At 36.7% G+C, this 17,589-nt stretch overlaps 2 protein-coding genes across 2 annotated transcripts; both read left to right on the top strand.

Moving 5' to 3' along the window:
• Positions 1-5,689: 5,689 nt before the first annotated feature.
• On the top strand, positions 5,690-8,851 carry LOC136269369 (uncharacterized). The gene is made up of 3 exons (XM_066064919.1): positions 5,690-5,930; positions 6,983-7,734; positions 7,910-8,851. Exons 1-3 carry the CDS (start codon positions 5,855-5,857, stop codon positions 8,711-8,713), a joined length of 1,632 nt encoding a protein of 543 aa, XP_065920991.1. The 5' UTR covers positions 5,690-5,854; the 3' UTR covers positions 8,714-8,851.
• A 1,756-nt stretch (positions 8,852-10,607) lies between these two features.
• On the top strand, positions 10,608-11,084 carry LOC136236852 (uncharacterized). The gene has a single exon (XM_066027083.1). The coding sequence runs from the start codon at positions 10,608-10,610 to the stop codon at positions 11,082-11,084; it is 477 nt and encodes a 158-aa protein (XP_065883155.1).
• Positions 11,085-17,589: the final 6,505 nt, after the last annotated feature.

The following is a 17,589-nucleotide window of genomic DNA, read 5'->3' as shown; positions in this document are numbered from 1 at the left end:
TATTAGGCGCTTGGCTACCTCCATGCGCCTTTTATCAGAGACTAACAATGGCTACGGCATCTTTATTGCCTTATTAGAACATATACTGTAGGTTTTTACCATTTTACCATGGATCATGGCTGGTTATGTCTATATGATGGCATGAACAAATGATATAATTTTTTTTCCCATCAACTATCAAATTATGGAACCAACTCCCTGCTGATGTAATTAATTCCTCTACCCCTAATGAGTTTTGTAATAACTTAAATAACTTTTATGATCACACCTGTGCATTATAATCTTTTGATTGCTGCACAGTAATAAATATAAAATATATATAGCTTGCTAGTCATGCTGAGTTTATAGCCCCTATGTAAATTGTCTTCAGCGTTGGGGGTAACGTAATACTGTAATGCAGTAAAAACAGGTAATATAACTCAAGTTACTTTACTTGCAAATGTAACCTAAGTAATGAAGTTACTGTAACGATCCGGGTCTAATATTACGTAATATTACTTTAAGTAATGAAGTTACTAATCTCGTTAGTAATCCACTGAGTAACGACTATCCACAGCGAAGTAACGAAGCCTACTGAATGAAGCTTATTTGCCAGCTTCTTGCTTATAACCAAGATTTGCACATTGTCCAACAATGCAATCATGTCACGTGATCAGTGCTGGGAAAGTTACTTTTTAAAAGTAACTAGTTACATATTAATTATAAATATTACTTGCAACTGAACTATTTAGTTACAGTTACATATTACCCATAAAATAAAGTAACTATAATAATATTACATATTATATTACTTTGTGTCCACAGCCTTAAGCTGTCACGTGTGAAGCTACCACTTTATCACATGACATGATTGCGTTGTTGCAAATCTTGGTTATAAGTAAGAAGCTGGTGAATAAGCTTCATTCAGTAGGCTTCATTACTTCATTGTGGTTAGGCGTTACTCAGTAGATTACTAACGAGATTAGTAACTTTGTTACTTGTAGTAATAATATTACGTAATATTAGGCTCGTTATAATAACTATATTACTTAGGTAACGCGTTACATTTGTAAGTAAAGTAACTGGAGTTATATTACCTGATTTTATAGCGTATTTCGTTATATTACTTAGTTACCACAAAAGTAATAATATTACGTAACGCGTTACATAAGTAACGCGTTATTCCCAACACTGCACATGATAAAGTGGTAGTTTCACACGTGACAGTTTAAGGCTGTAGACACAAAGTAATATATTATGTAATATTATACTTTATTATATGGGTAATATGTAACTGTAACTAAATAGTTCATTTGTAAATAATATGTACTATGTAACTAGTTACATTTAAAAAGTAACTGTCCCAACACTGTGTATCTTGCAATGGACGAAAAATTTTCTGTGCAAAAACTGTAGCTCTTCTCAGTATAGCTAGTCTATGTGGCGAATGACAAAGCTAGCCTTCCCCTATTGTCTTTTCTGAAGAATTTAGTAGAGCGGCTAATTAAGCAACACAATTATCACTTTGTGATAAAGCACCATTTTCTGTGGAAGTTGAGTATAAGGTATTAGATTATGTCATCACCAAGATTATGGAACTCTTGTCACGCCACATTGTTGAATATACCACAGTAGAATCTTTCATTACGAAACTACTACTATGGACTTCATAGTTAGCTATATCTGTGTATGATCTTCATTTTTGAAGTTTTCACAGTATTCATAATAATAATAAATCATTTGTTAATTTTTTGTTATGCAATACTCAATAATGCATTTCAAGTTAATGTAGCTACACTTAATAAGTTAATAAATGAACATAAGTTAGGAGAATTAACTGTTTCTTCTGGCACAGAGTCCCATAGTCAAATAGCTGTGGATAAGAAGGAGAGATAGTAGATGTTTCTTTTAGCAGGAATGGTCATAAATCTCATTTGATGACCTCTTGTCCTGGTAAAGCTTCTATGAAGATGATTGGAAAAGTCAGCTGAAACAATATTGTTGATTTTGTAGAACATGATAATGGTGCACTTTGCTTTTCTGTGTTCAAGGGATTCCCATTTTAAGTGGTTGAGCATGTTAGAATACCTGTAATAATCGTTGAAATAAATTTAGCAGCCTTACATCGTACCATTTTAATCTTGTCTATGCTATAGATTGTGTAAATGATGACCGAACAACGGAGGCATACTCCAAGATCGGTCTAACATATATGTAAAATAAGCTAAAGATTTGACACGAAGTGAACACTGGCTAAGGTTTCTCTTTGTAAAAAAGCTTGGATAGAATTTGTTTTACAAGTAATAATGTCAATATGTTTAGACCAAGAAAGATTTTGGTTTATTGTAACTCCTAAATATTTTGCTGAGGTAACTTTGTGAATGGGATAGTCCCTGATCTTGTTCGGCGTAGTTGATAAAGGTTGGTTATAACTAGGTGTTCGCATTTGAGATACAGTGCCATGTCAAAATCATTACCTTAGGGAATGTTTTAAAGCTTTTAATCCCCATTTCTAGCTGGACAGGAAACCATACAAGTGCATTTAAATCTTTGTTTTTGTTTTAATAGCAAGAGTAAAAATGTGGAAAAATAAACTGTTTTAAGCACTTCTTCTAATGGAGCCAATATTTTTCAGTGTAAAAAGTACAGGCTCAATCCAATAGACTATATGCATGGTATAGATTTACTAACCGAAATATGATCGATTAGGGATGTTTAGTGGTGCGCCAGATAATTTTTGACAATGAACTGACCATCGCAAATCGCATACAAAAGTACGGGTAGTAAACGTGGCTCGAGCTAAAACTCACCACTAATACTATGGACACAGCTCTTCTTTTCAGTTGTTCTGCTATACAGGTAGAAGAATTTATCGCTCTGCAAGAAGTACTGGTAAGTGGTCTATTTCCTGAGATTTTGCAAATTTTGCATTTTCTATGTACATTAGAGCCCATTCGTCATGATGTATTAAAATATCACGTGTTTTTAGAATGTATACGGCAGTGCAAATAGTATATTGAAAAAATATATTGTACATCTATGGCTTCATATACCTTGACCATCCGTGCTTCTTAACATTGCAAGCTAATGACCCGGATGGACACTTCCCTTGATAAACTTTTGGGTATGACCATCCCTTGTTTGTCTGTGCAGATGCCAAGTATCAGTATATTTATAATTAAACACTTTATGGCTTCCCAAATACATTTCTATTGATTTTATTTTTCAGGTTCTTTGAGCATGATATGATTGGTAATTGTAATTTTAATGGCACCATATCCAATATGAAATAGTATGAATCACTGACTTACAGAAGTAAATATTGTACCAAGTTGATGCTTTTATCAAAAAGTGAATGATTTTTTTGCTTAGCCGCTCTACTAATTCTGTACATGAGAGTTTAAGCACACCTTGTTTCTCTGAATAGAAACTAGCTAGCTAATATGTACTGCTGTGACCCTGACTAGATTATCACTATGACACCTGGCTCAGTAATAAATCTAATGCCTAAACTATTATTATCTACTACAGGGCATGCATGCAGCTTATATTGACTATTGTGCTTTTTTGTGGTCTCGCATATCAGTAGAGCAGCTCATGTATATTTTGGCTTGATTTTTGGCCAACAGACCATGTATGAAATTTCGGATGCAGTATAGTTTCCTAGCAGAACAACAACACTTAATCATTTATTACACTATTATGAGGACCTATGACTATAACCTCCAATATGAAAGGATTTGGTTATATTGTATGGCTGAAGTGACTTTTGAAAGCCGCTGTCCAAAAACATTGATACTTGGACAACTTTATTTAATTTATTTAATTAATTAATTAATTTATTAAGACTTTACAGTTCAAGTGCTGGAGGTCTGTAGGACTCCTGGTCCTACAGCCTGTTTAAAGCTATTACAGAAAGTGTGTTTGAAAAGGTGGAGAAAAGAGAAATGTGCATTCTGATGCCACCTTCGATTCTGTACCCTTCCCATACAACCTATTAGCCATTGTGTGGTAGTGATTTATATATAAAATTACCCTAGGATATAGCTATAGTGTTAGCAGATTAACTTTTACCAACAATAGGAGGTATCATGTGATCAAACATCAGATGTCAAAAAGCAATCATACCTATCAAATATTTTGGTAGTTTCTGAGTTTTATGCAGTAAATCTCTAACTCTAAAGGAGCAATTGAAAACAGTATTACTTTTGTTAATTCTTGGTGGAAGTAGTAGATAGCTAGTAGCTACATAGTACATACATAGCTGTAGTATACAGCTACAGCTACACAAGGCTACCAATTTGACATTCTTGATTTTTAATTTCAGATGAGTGAGGTCAACAATAAACTATAACAGTGAGCAAAATCTTGCTACTGCTTAATTGTGTGACTGTTCTATTAGAGTAGTCTAGGTCAATGCATTTATTTTGCATGTTAACTTTGTACAAATTTTTGTGCATGCACTAATATAAAGACATGTGTGACATGCATGCTAGAGAACAGATTCTAGAACTATTTATGTACAAGAGATGTAACTAGTTATACTACCAATTACTTTAAAATATACATATTATGTAATTGAGTGACAAAAGTAACTTATAGTTACCCCAACTCTTTTACCTAGTATGATTTGAAATCATAAATCTAGATAGAGAAATTAGTGTTATAGTTGCTGATTTGCTGGGGATCAATAGCTGTGTTTCACATGTTTTGCTTGTGTGTATGTTCGTGCATGCATGCGTGCGTGCATGCGTGTGTGCATGCGTGTGTGTGGGTGTATAGCCTTGCATGATCAGTTATGGCTCACATAGAGGGAACCACATTGCTGATCACTTAATTCTTGGGATATTTGAAAGTGACGTGTTCAAGTAGCTTAGAGACAATGGAAGTCAATGAGCTTAGACCATGATTGGAAGGTTGCCGTCAGTCACCCTGCTTAAAAATCAATGTTATGTTTGCAGAATGCCATGCAAACCAATCCATGTACATGTAGTCAATGAAATTTTGGAACTAAAATTTTTTGAAGGGGGCTTAATACTATGTTGGTTGCCTCATTAGTTGTATGGCTGTTGCATGGGTGGGTATCACACTGCTCTGTCATTAATACAGTTGATATATACATGTATAACTGCTAGTACAGCAATAAGTATCACACACAACAGCCATAAGCTACCTATAGAATTAGGTGTATGTAAACAACTACAATGCTTGTCTATGCCAGAAAGGGGAAGCATATGCCATTGTGCACACAGCCCACAGCCCACAACAAAACAGATGCATATATAGCAATTTGGTATGTGAGGGAAATATAATGGTTTATACCCGCATTAACCACAGTTGACTCATTGTGCAATCTGGAATCTCAAGGGACATTACCAGAATGTATATCTTACACTGATTGCACATTACAGGTTGCAACAACCCAGTACTATAATATACATTACATGCAGGCTGTACAGTTTGCGTAGTAGTTAAATGGCTAGCAACTGCTGCGCAGCTTCCGCATAATGATATTGCATGAGTTCCCTCAAAGGGAAAGTAGCTAGTCTGCAAGCATTAATTGTAGATATTTATTACTAAAGTAATTTCCGTAGGATTCATGCATTTCCATGGATGAGTGTTTCAACCAAACGGTTTCAACAAAGTTAGAAAGTCGGCAATTTTATATTTCCAGAGAATTGGTTTGAGGCGCGCGCGATTGGTTAGCGATAAAAACTTTATTCCGGTGATCTTTTACTCAGTTCATCAAGATTGCTAATTATATGACTTATGGCAAAGTGTATAGCAAGGTAACAGGGGACAGTGCTAAAGATCTACTAGCTCCAGGATACTGGATTCTGATTGATTTAGCTAGATTTCCACTGAGCCGAATCACATGGGACTGGTCATCCCACTGCACCATTTTATTCTGCGGCAGCTATCGATCATCTTGACAATAAATAATGTTTTTGGTAAGTTTATATAAACTGCACGCATACGTAGCTTTAGGTACACCTCGTCTTTATTTTCGCTCTGCACCGACTTTGCTCGTGGTGGTTTGGCCGGCATGCTTCGATCGTCCATGCAACGGCGTGAAAGTCTAGTCATGTCAGTCAGCCTATATGCTAGTTCTTTCTGTATAATGCACCTATCAATGTAATGCCCGACTACCACTAATACGGGCTGAGGGTCGGGAAAGGTCGGGGATGGTGGGGGAATTGATCGCTAAATTTCCCCGACATAGTGGGGATTTGTCTTCATTAAAGAAATTCACTCAGACAGCAAATGTGTATGCTTTCAGGTTAGGAAGGAGTGTCTCGGGTGCTAGCTATTACGTTCATACTAGAATCCACTCGAACTAACTCATCACTAGACCAACGTCACACGACCGTACAAATCTGGCGCCTCCTATAGTCTAGCCCCAGTATTCCCGGGGTTTGCAGGTCGAGACTTGGTCGGGGTTTGCATCGCCAGTATTTCCCCAGTAGGTGGGGAATTGTAATTTTTAGCTTTGTAAATCCCCACCTTCCCCCACCTCAGCCCGTATTAGTGGTAGTCGGGGATTACATTGATAGGTGCATAACACTATCAGGGTACACTATATGATATGTCCTGGCAGATCTGCAAATTTTGCCCCGCATGCAGGACCTTGGCACATGCACACCGGCTCCCTGACCCGGGTGTCCGAATTGTGGCTCATTCAGCCAAACTGCATGGTGCCGACACTCCGGGCTGTATTAAAGTCTTTGTGTGCCAGGTTTCACAGGCTCGACATTGGTTCAATTTTGTATCGATTCCAACATCTTATACAATGATTGTGCTTCATTGTTATGTAGCTCCACCTTGTGGCATGTTACCAGAGCAACAGTATGTCACATGATCATGCACATAACAAATTTGATTTCACTACCAATACAGAGTTTATAGATACGTAGGGGTAGTGTAATTCAGTTGAATACCCTAAAATCTGTATAGCCATAATTTGCAATGTATCTTTTATTTGCTTTGCTTATGATTTACCTAGAATGTACTTGTTGGAATTTGGAAGCAACTCCTTCAACTCGATGTGTCATTCCAGGGAGCATTATACTAGTAAACTGTTTGAATTTTACTGAAGAAAACAGAATTTTTCCTCACAATATTCAGTGGTTTAAAATCCTAGATGCTGGTGGGATTGAACCAATTACGAATTCACCAACAGATAGAGTAAGAAGTGACAGACACCAACTGCGTTTCAATGGTACCATACCAAGTGATGATGGTCTGTACTGCTGTAAGTCCCATACAAATATTATAGAACGTGGGTGTTCTCCAACAGCTACATTTGATCTAAATATTGCGTTGTCACCTAAGATAATACAAAACGGAACTAACCAGTTAGGATCAATAGGAGATACAGTTCACTTGGAATGCATGCTTTTGTATTTGGGAAAGCCAGCTGCTTCAACATTTAAGTGGCAAAGGTTTGGAAAAGATATACTTCAAGGCCCAATCTATTCTATCAGCCAATCAAGCAACAGCATCAACTTAACTATCAGTAATGTTACCACATCTGATGAAGGTGTTTATAACTGCATTGTGGAAAACTCAAAACACCAAGCAGACAACAAATCAATATACTTATCTGTCCAGTCATCAAATAATCCAGCTAGTGATACAGTAGACTGTGATTCTGATACATTTTACCCAATAACTGTTGGTCTTTACCTAAAAACTACTATTACTGCTACTACTACAACTATACCATCGACTACTGCAGATTGCAGCTTGTTTCAGGTAAAGTGCATTTTGCATAAATTATACAAATTTGTTCACAGAATTTGTAAGTGAGTGTGGCATAAAATATAATATTATAATTTAATGTATAGCATTTCAATCATAGTTTATGTAGCAGCTAGAGCATTTTTATGCATGCATGTGAATAGATTATTGTGCATCTACATTTCTATAGGAAAACACAATGCAGTTGCAGGAAGCAGTTCATCAGTTTATGACACTTATGTGTAGTTGCCATGATATCTGCATTAGCATCTCCAATATAGACTGCTCAGATGATGGCTCTATTGCCACTATAGTTATCACACTGAGAGGAAGACATGCAATGAGGCTTCAAGATCAAATGTATTCTGTATTACAAAATGGATCAACTGCAACAATTGACTATTTGGGAACAAGCTATCCCCTATTTTGTGTTGTTGATACTTTGTGTGCAGAAAGCACCACAATGAGTGCAACTATGGCAGAAACTAGCAAGAAGTACACAATTGAAATCGTATTAGGAATTTCTGCAGTACTACTGATGGTATTGGTGTTCTCCATAATAATCGCTGTCACAGTTTGGTATGTAAAACATCATAAGAAAAATAGCCTTATTCTGACCGCTAGTGGTTTGCATACACATGAAAACAGAAGTCACCACCAATCAAGTATTAATTGTACCGGTCACAATGATGCTACATCAGGTGAAACTTGGTATTCCGCAAGTACATGTCCCACCGTACAAGAGAACAAACAAGTACTGCATCCTCGAGTAGTACCATGTGCACAGCTTCCTGACTCATCTACAAGCTGTCGTCTTGCTAGCAGTTGGGACAAGAGCCAGTCACTACCTGTATACATTCCCTTTGATACAAGACAGGCACGCTATAGTAGTTATGACAGATCATATGAAAATGACACAAATGTGATACTACAAGTTCAAAACAATAGTGCTGTATTGCCACATTTCTTTAGTAACTGTTCAACAGATGTATAGGTGTGGTGTACATACTACATATTTATGTATGTATGTATGTATGTATGTATGCATATATGCATGTATGTATGCATTAATAGGGGTATCTCTATTGTACGGTGTAATTTGTGCAAACAAGATTAAATAATAGTGTTTTAATTGTTGGTCAACAGTTTTGTGACCATCAGTGTACAGTATTAGTGCATGCATCAAAGTTCAGAAGTAACTACAGAGCGGAATTCTGTAAAATAGTTTATGGTTCTGTAAATTGTTTTAACCAGGCGCGCGCCCACAGCCGGCCGAAGGCGACTGTGGGCGCGCGCCTGGTTTACTGAAATTGTTTTCGTAAAAGTGTGTGTGTACCTACCTATCCAGAGTCTGCTACCTATCTGTTTGTCCGTACGCACCCACGTGAGCAAAATCGTTTAATAATGGTAAAAGCAGCTTTTACTAGGCATTCCAGTATCCGAGATTTTTTAATAAAAAAATTCTCCGTATATTCCCCAATAGAACCCTGGTACAAAATGACAACTCGTGTTTAACTTGGGATTGCTCCGTCGTCTGAGCTCCAATGAGGATGAAAATCACTGTGGGGTTTGTCCACACGCTGATCATCATGAAAATCTTAGTTTTATCGTGCGCGTTACGTATAAGTACGTTTTGTGTTGTTTTGTAATCTTTTCAAGCCTTGTAATATATGTAGAATACTTTAAAACTTTTAAAAACGTACTGTCGGGTGGAAGGTAGTCACTGGTGCTTACTTTAAAGTGCGTAGTTACTTCACTCGGGTTAGCGATTTTCAGCTCCAGAGCAATTTTCTAATGGCAGAGTCATCAGCTCAAAAGTATGAACCACTTCAAAGTCGGAATAACAATGCCATAATTGAAACCACAACTCCACCTTAGGTATTGTTGCATCATTGTGGCACCTCCACTTTAGTTGTTTACCTTTATAAGTTGTTAACTTGATGTTTTTACCAACTTGAGATAGCCACTTGCCTATATGGGTATACACCATTGTATTGATAAGTGTGCAATAGGTGAAGCATATTTGCTCACCACAAAGTATACAAAGATCGCTGAGATCCAATAAGACCTGAAGTTACTCTCATTACATGTACAAACTTGCTGCTAGAAGCAACTGCAGTTTCAAGATAGTCCAGATTGCTAGATGGCTTCCTGATTCAATTGTGCCATTTTTCCCTTTAAAATGTATGGGGAGCCCTGGAGAAAAAATGTACCTTTTTTCAGTTTTTAAGCACTGTGCATGCCAAAGTAGCTAATTCCAACCCAACAAACTATATATTTCTGAGATCGGCAATCAATACTCTATCTATTGAGCATATAAAAAGCCCGTTTTTCCAAAATTTAAAAATCGGGCTGGAATGCCTACTTTTACGTAAGAAGTAAAAGTGAAATGAAGTCTGTATTAAACTTCTACACAAGTAAACTTTGCTCTGAGGTGGTTCTTTTCGGCGGACTGAAATACGGATGTGGCGACTTTCCTCAGACTACCTTCCCCTTGAGGTTTTCAGGCGTTTAGCAACTGAAAAACAACGGTGCAGGCCTCGTACACTACCAGGAATAGCCTATCGTTTCGAGTTGAAAGGGGGCGTATCCCTTACGTACGCGAACGAAATGAAGAGCAGCTTTGAGGCTTTGTCGAGAGAATTTGTGGGAAAACACGTTAGTCACACTATAAAACCTGTAGAAGTACTATGGTCACTATTTCATAACAAATTATTAAGTCTGCTAAACACATTTGTCCCATCAAAGATCAAACACACTAGCAACCGTAAGCTTTGGATAAATCATAAGATCAAACAGTTGAGAAGACATAAACAAAAGGCCTGAACAAGGCCAGACAAACGAATTTATCACTACACTGGACACAATTTAAAGATCTTAAAAGACAAATGCAAAGAGAATGTCGTAAGTCTTATAACAAGTATATGTCCCATGATTCATATGTAAATAGTAAAAAGAAAAAGTTATTTAGTTTCATAAAATCCCTACGGAAAGACTATTGTGGTGTACCAACTTTACAAAAAGATGGACTTCGGCATGATGACAACCAAGCTAAAGCTAGTATTTTAAACCAGTATTTTTCCTCAGTTTTTAGTAATGATGAACATCTCCAACCACCCCCGGATATGGGGCCTAGCCCCTATCCAGATATACCTAATATTGAGACCTGTTGTGAAGGAATCACTTGCTTACTTAATGATCTAGACCCATCAAAATCCCATGGTCCTGATGAGGTACCTGCTAGATTACTGAAATCCATGGCTGCTGAAATTTCTCCTAGCTTGAAGCTGATATTCTCTGCTTCCCTTCATCAAGGTGCCATCCCACAAATTTGGAAACAGGCTATTGTGACACCCTTATTTTAAAAAGGTGATAAATCTAACCCCTCAAATTATCGACCAATATCACTTACGTGTATATGCTGTAAAGTTCTGGAACATATTGTACATACAAACATCATGTCTCACTTCTCTGACCACAGTATACTCTCTGAATCCCAATTTGGATTTCGTAAGAATTATTCAGCTGAATTACAATTAATAAAAACATCTCATGATTTTGCTTCTAGCTTAAACAACAAAGGCCAAACTGATGCCATATTACTAGATTTTAGCAAGGCTTTTGACCGAGTACCGCATCACTTACTGCTCACAAAGCTTCAACATTATGGTGTAAGTGGTAACATCTTGAACTGGATTACTGACTTTTTGGACAGCCGTACTCAGCGTGTGGTATGTGGTGGTGTCACCTCTAAACCTATAAACGTAACTGGTGGCGTACCTCAGGGAAGTGTGTTGGGACCATTATTAGTTTTAGCATATATTAATGATATCACCACCAATTTATCATCTTCCTGTCGTTTATTTGCTGATGACTGTATTTTGTACAGAAAGATTGATACACCGGATGATGCTAAAATACTTCAAGAAGACTTGAGAAAACTGGAATTCAATAATTTATAGAGAAATGCATGATATTAACAATCACATTAAAACATAATCCTTACATTACGGGATACACCCTTCAAGGCAAAAAACTGAATCCTGTTGTAAATGCTAAATACTTGGGTATCAATTTTGATAGCAAGCTTACATTCAACCATCATGTGGACACTGTTTGCCAAAAAGCTAATAACACTTTAGCATTCTTACGAAGAATTCTGAAACACTGTAATCAAAGAGTTAAGCTAGATGCCTACAAGATATTTGTTCTACCAATTTTAAACTATGCTGCGACAGTTTGGTCCCCACACATGCAATACTACATCAATAAACTAGAAGCTATTCAGAAGCGTGCTGCTCGTTTTATTGTGTCAAATTACTACAGATTAAGTAGTATATCACATATCCTAAATTCACTAAAGTTAAAATCCATAGTGTACCACCATACAAGGCTTCGTCTCTTGATGTTCTACAAGATTGTCAATCACCTAGTAGAGCTTCCTATCCCCAGTTATATTGTACATTCTACAAGATGTTTATGAGGAAACCAGGATAAATTCATCAAACCATCTGCTACTGTTGATGCATACAAATTTAGTTTTTACCCAAGATCAATTACCCTATGGAATCAACTACCAATCAATGATATTTTTTCCCTAAATGATTTTGATAGTATTCTTCAATCAACACTGACACATTCAATGAAAAACAGTAATTAATCTAAAGAGTAAAGACATTGTTTTTATACTCAAATTTGTGAGTTTTACAATCATAAATATATATATATATATATATATAAAACAGTTTAGAAGATACTTCTGTACGTAATATGGTGGTAAAAGCGGTCTCTTTACCAAACGCTTCCTTAGCAGTGCATAGCAACGTAATTGAACGAATTACGAAAATTTCATGAATTACGAAATACGAGAATTAGCTAATAATATTATTGTACAACCAAAACTACCCTATTGCAAAATAGTAATACATAGTTGGTTAATTCATAGTTAATTCCAGATGAATTAGATAACTGCATGGCGCCTGGTTTTTAGAGGTAGCACAACATCAACTTGTTATAACCTAATATGTATATACATGCATTTGAAGCTGTGGGGAGGTATATAGAAGTACCACTTGTTTTTAGTGTAAGCTGGGCAACAGCATATGGTTACATAAGGAAGGGATATATTGAGGAAATTATATAAGCAATTTCAATAACGAATTATAGAGTATGCATGTTTTTGTTCTGCCCTGTATGTGAGAATATTTCTGTAGCTATGTGGGAACTTTACAAAGAACAGAAAAAGAGTTAAAGGAAGATATTATGCAGCTGTCTTGCATATAGCAGCAGTAGATTGTCATGCCAGCTGGGTATAATATTTGTCTGATTTCATATCACACCTCTTAGTGATAATATTGTTATACAGCTAGCTAGCAGTGAGCAACAATGTATTTGACCGGAGTTGCAAATAGGCACACACAGAGTTTGACTCATTTTTTAAACTTGAAACTTCATAACATTTTTGTCATTGCATTCAATTGTTCGAAATTTTCCATGCGTGAAGCTGAAGATATATAAAGAGAAATTTGTATAGTACAAGTAGTCAACTGTTATAACATTTTGCTTGCTGGTATATGAAAAGTTTTCATTTGCGAATCTGTATAGCCAGGATTTTTCAAGGGGGGTTTCTAACAACAACACTATGCTGCAAGCAGTGGGGTCTGGGGGCATAGTGTCCATCCACTAAGAGACCTTCAATATTGTAAAAACTCTATTAATGTGATAGTGACTCAGTTGTATCTGTCTAAGCTGATAAAAATGGAAATTATTAAAGCATTAATTTTTGATTTTAAGCTATAAAGGGTATCAATGATGTACTTGTACTCCCAAGTGCATAATAGTTATAAATACAGAAGGTCTATCAGTCTATTCCCATGACTAAAAACTGCATACTATATAAGCCCATACTCAATTTTGCATCACCCACATTTATAATGCTACATTATCTGGTCTAAAACATTTCCTTCTTCAATAAAAGGTTCCGGTTGCCTGAAATTCAACATTTTATACCTAATTTCCAACAATAAAGTTACAATAAATCTGTTAATCTCTACTACACAAGCTTGTAGTAGACTTCTTTGCAGGTCCCTAGTGGGATAGCAACTAATGATAAATTATAATACAATGCAGTACATGGATATTATATGAATGCTCTATTAGAGTATAGTTGACTACTCCAATAGAGCATCTCAATTTTTTAAAGAGGGGTCATTTCTCATCTGTAGATCTTTCCCTGAAAGATAAATGTGAGTTTTATGTTTGTATGCTACTTCTCACTCACTTTTGTGCTATCAAACTTAGTATGTTAGGTTTCTGCTGAAAACATAAGAATCTAAACTTCAAAAAGGAGTTTCCGAGATACCTCAACTCAGTAGTAAAGTGAATTATCGAGTGACAAAAATTAGTGAAGTTTACTTATATACTTATATCAGTAAGGTCACATCTCAGTAGAAAACTGTTTTTCTGTCAAAATTGCACTTTTCATAGTCTACTATAGTTGTTCTTCTCCACTTTTAGCTATTAGAGCACCTTCTTGATTGGTATTTAACTATATATGTGTACGTGCAGTGTTGGGAGTAACGCGTTACATAATAGTTACTTTTGTGGTACCTAAGTAATATAACGAAATAAGCTATAAAAACAGGTAATATAACTCAAGTTACTTTACTTACAAACAGGACCGCCCAGAGAAATTAAGGGGCCCAGGGCAAAAAGTTAAAGTGGGGCCCCAGAGGCAAGGAGGTTTCCATTCTGAATCACAACTTCACCCAATGGATGATGACATTTAACACAGATAAATGTGAAGTATTACAAGTTACTTCAAAACCCACAAGCTATTTCCTGTACAATAATCAACTAAGAATGGTTAGTCATGCAAAATACCTTGGTGTGATATTGGACTCTAAGATGAACTTTAACAAACATATTACCACTATTTGCAGAAAAGCTAATAGTGTATTGGCGCTTCTTAAGCGTAATCTATATCATTGTAATTCTCAAATACGAATCCAAGCCTATTTCTTGTATGTGAGACCAATACTAGAATACGCATCAACAGTTTGGGCACCATATACTAAGACTAACATTGAGAAGCTTGAAAGTGTTCAGCGACGTGCTGCCAGATTTGTGGTGTCTGATTATGATTTTTCAAGTAGTGTTACCAGTATCCTGAATGAGCTTAAATGGTGTAGCTTGGAGGTTAGAAGACAAGTAAGTAGACTGATGATGTTTTATAAGATATTGCAAGGTTCTGTCGCACTAGAACTACCCTATGAGATATCTCTCATCGACACTGTTACTAGAGGGCACAATAGAAGATATCAAACACCTTTTTCAAGAATTGATATACACAAATTCAGTTTCTTCCCAGCTACTGTCAGATTGTGGAATAGTTCACCTGACTCAGTTGTTAATTTGGATTCCTTTGAAGCATTCCGTAGATCTGCTACTGATTTCTTAAACAAATTATAATTTATAATTCTTTTTATACTTAATTAACTACTTAACTACTTAACTTAACTACATACTATATTGCACGTATACTCTTTCAGAGTCCTGCAATTATAATAATAATAATAATAAAGCTGTAGGTTGAAGACCAAAAAAAAAAAGATCGTGACCTGACATCAGCTACCCTCACCAACCATATCTCCTTATCTATAAACTTGCTACACTGCTCCTCTGAACAATACTGTGACTGCTCTATTAGAGTATTTAGATATGACTGCTCTATTAGAGTATATCGATCTTTTAAACAGGTATTCAAGGGGCCCCTTTCAGGCTGGGGCCCGGGGAAAAATGCCCCAGTTGCTCCCCCCCCCCCCCCCCCTTGTGGGCGGCCCTGCTTACAAATGTAACGCGGTACCTAAGTAATATAGTTATGCACCTATCAATGTTATCCCCCACCTACCCCCTCCCGGGCGTAGTGGGGGAAATGATGGGGATTTGACTTTTTGAAAAATCAAATTCTCCACCCATGGGGGAATGACTAGTGGTCAAATCTCCATGTAGTATGGCTGTTAGGTACTTTAGGAAACAGGTCAATTCCTTTAGCTTGCAAGTTAAAACAAACGCCTAAAATTTCGAGCGGTCAAATGCCCCACTAGTGGGGCAGAGTTTCAGATCAAATCAGGTCAAAATCCCCCACTAATCCCCTAGTAAGCCCGGGAGGGGGGTAGTGGGGCTTAACATTGATAGGTGCATTACTGTAACGAGTCTAATATTACGTATAATATTATTACTACAAGTAACGGAGTTACTAATCTCGTTAGTAATCCACTGAGTAACGCCTAGCCACTACAAAGTAATGAAGCCTACTGAATGAAGCTTATTCACCAGCTTCTTGCTTATAACCAAGATTTGCACATTGCCCAACAACGAATCATGTCACGTGATAAGGTGGTAGTTTCACACTTGACAGCTTAAGGCTGTGGACACAAAGTAATATAATATGTAATATTATTATAGTTACTTTATTTTTTGGGTAATATGTAACCGTAACTAAATATCCTCTTCTAGGAGAATATTTATGGCGAAGAGCTGCCAAGAATGGTGTGTGGACTTTGAACATTATGTTGGCAACACATTTTTCATTATTAATTGTGTGTGTGTTTTTTTTGTTAATTGTACTCCTTGCCATGCCCACCTGTGGGGCTTTTTATGCCCTATTTTTGTGGTAGCATGTGTCCGAGGACATTTGATTGTAATTGTTTGTGTCATCAATAATACTGATGGTTCTTCTCTCTTCAGTTGCAAGTAATATGTAATATGTAACTAGTTACTTTAAAAGTAACTTGTCCAACACTGTGTACGTGACAACCAAATTTTCCATTAACTGCAATACATGAGATGGAAAACCATCAGTGATATACATAACAATCAAATGAACAAATGTGTCTCATGCATCTGACTGAAGTGGTCCTACTGAAACAGTTTGTAATACTTACAAGTGCAAGAAAAAATTAGGAATTTTCCATATGAGTAGGGACTGCAGCGATAAAAAGCACTGAAACAAGCCGCTGAGACAAAACACAACTGAATGATTGCATTTTAATCCCTACTTTAACCATACATCATAGCAGGCTAAAGTAGGGATTAAAATGCAATGATTCAGTTGTGTTTTGTCTCAGCAGCTTGTTTCAGTGCTTTTTATTGCTGCAGTCCCTATACTCATATGGAAATTCCTAATTTTTTCTTGTACTTGTTTGTGTGCTTTTTTTGTAAATTTTATTGAATAACTGTATTTAGTAATTCACCCCGCCCCTGCAATTCTCGAAATACACAGCTAAACGTTCCTTAGGATGCGTATTTTTAACAAACCGCTTTAAACAACACATTACCCACAGAAGTATCTTTTCAACTGTTTTATAGTGTGTCTACAGTATTATTTTCCACTAATTCTCTCAACAAAGCCTCAGGCTGCTCTTACTTTTAGTTCGCGTAAGTACGGGTTACGCCCACTTTCTAGACGACGAGATACGCGAGCCTATGAGGCCTACTACGGTGTTTTTCAGTTGTAGTACGCCTGAAAAGTACTCTGGAAAAGCTACCCATAGAGTCTGTAGAGAGGCGCCATATACAACCGGTTTTTAAACTCGGAAAAGAAACCACCTTCGAGCCAAAGCAAACACTCTAATCCATTTCATTTCATTTTTATTAATTAGCAAAAGCCCCTAAAGGGGTAAAACGCTAATGTAAAAATTAAGTTAGTTAGTTAATACACGTTTAAAGTCTGCAAGCAGGGCCGCCCAGAGAAATTAAGGGGCCCAGGGCAAAGAGTTAAAGTGGGGCCCTTGACCCAAGTTGTAGGGTGAAGACCAAAAAAAAAAAAAAAAAAAGGTCACAACCTGCTGGCAATGACAATAACTACCC

The sequence above is a fragment of the Dysidea avara genome, chromosome 10 (genome assembly GCF_963678975.1).
Source record: "Dysidea avara chromosome 10, odDysAvar1.4, whole genome shotgun sequence".
Classification (NCBI taxonomy): domain Eukaryota; kingdom Metazoa; phylum Porifera; class Demospongiae; order Dictyoceratida; family Dysideidae; genus Dysidea; species Dysidea avara.
This window is presented reverse-complemented; position numbering and strand designations above follow the sequence as displayed.

What these genes read in the sequence shown, in the direction of transcription:
- LOC136269369 (XM_066064919.1), top strand. Translation starts at nt 5,855, where the DNA reads ATGGGACTGGTCATCCCACTGCACCATTTTATTCTGCGGCAGCTATCG. An exon ending in GACAATAAATAATGTTTTTG is followed by an intron (nt 5,931 to 6,982) that starts GTAAGTTTATAT and finishes TGATTTACCTAG; the next exon opens with AATGTACTTGTTGGAATTTG. An exon ending in CAGATTGCAGCTTGTTTCAG is followed by an intron (nt 7,735 to 7,909) that starts GTAAAGTGCATT and finishes ACATTTCTATAG; the next exon opens with GAAAACACAATGCAGTTGCA.
- LOC136236852 (XM_066027083.1), top strand. Translation starts at nt 10,608, where the DNA reads ATGCAAAGAGAATGTCGTAAGTCTTATAACAAGTATATGTCCCATGAT.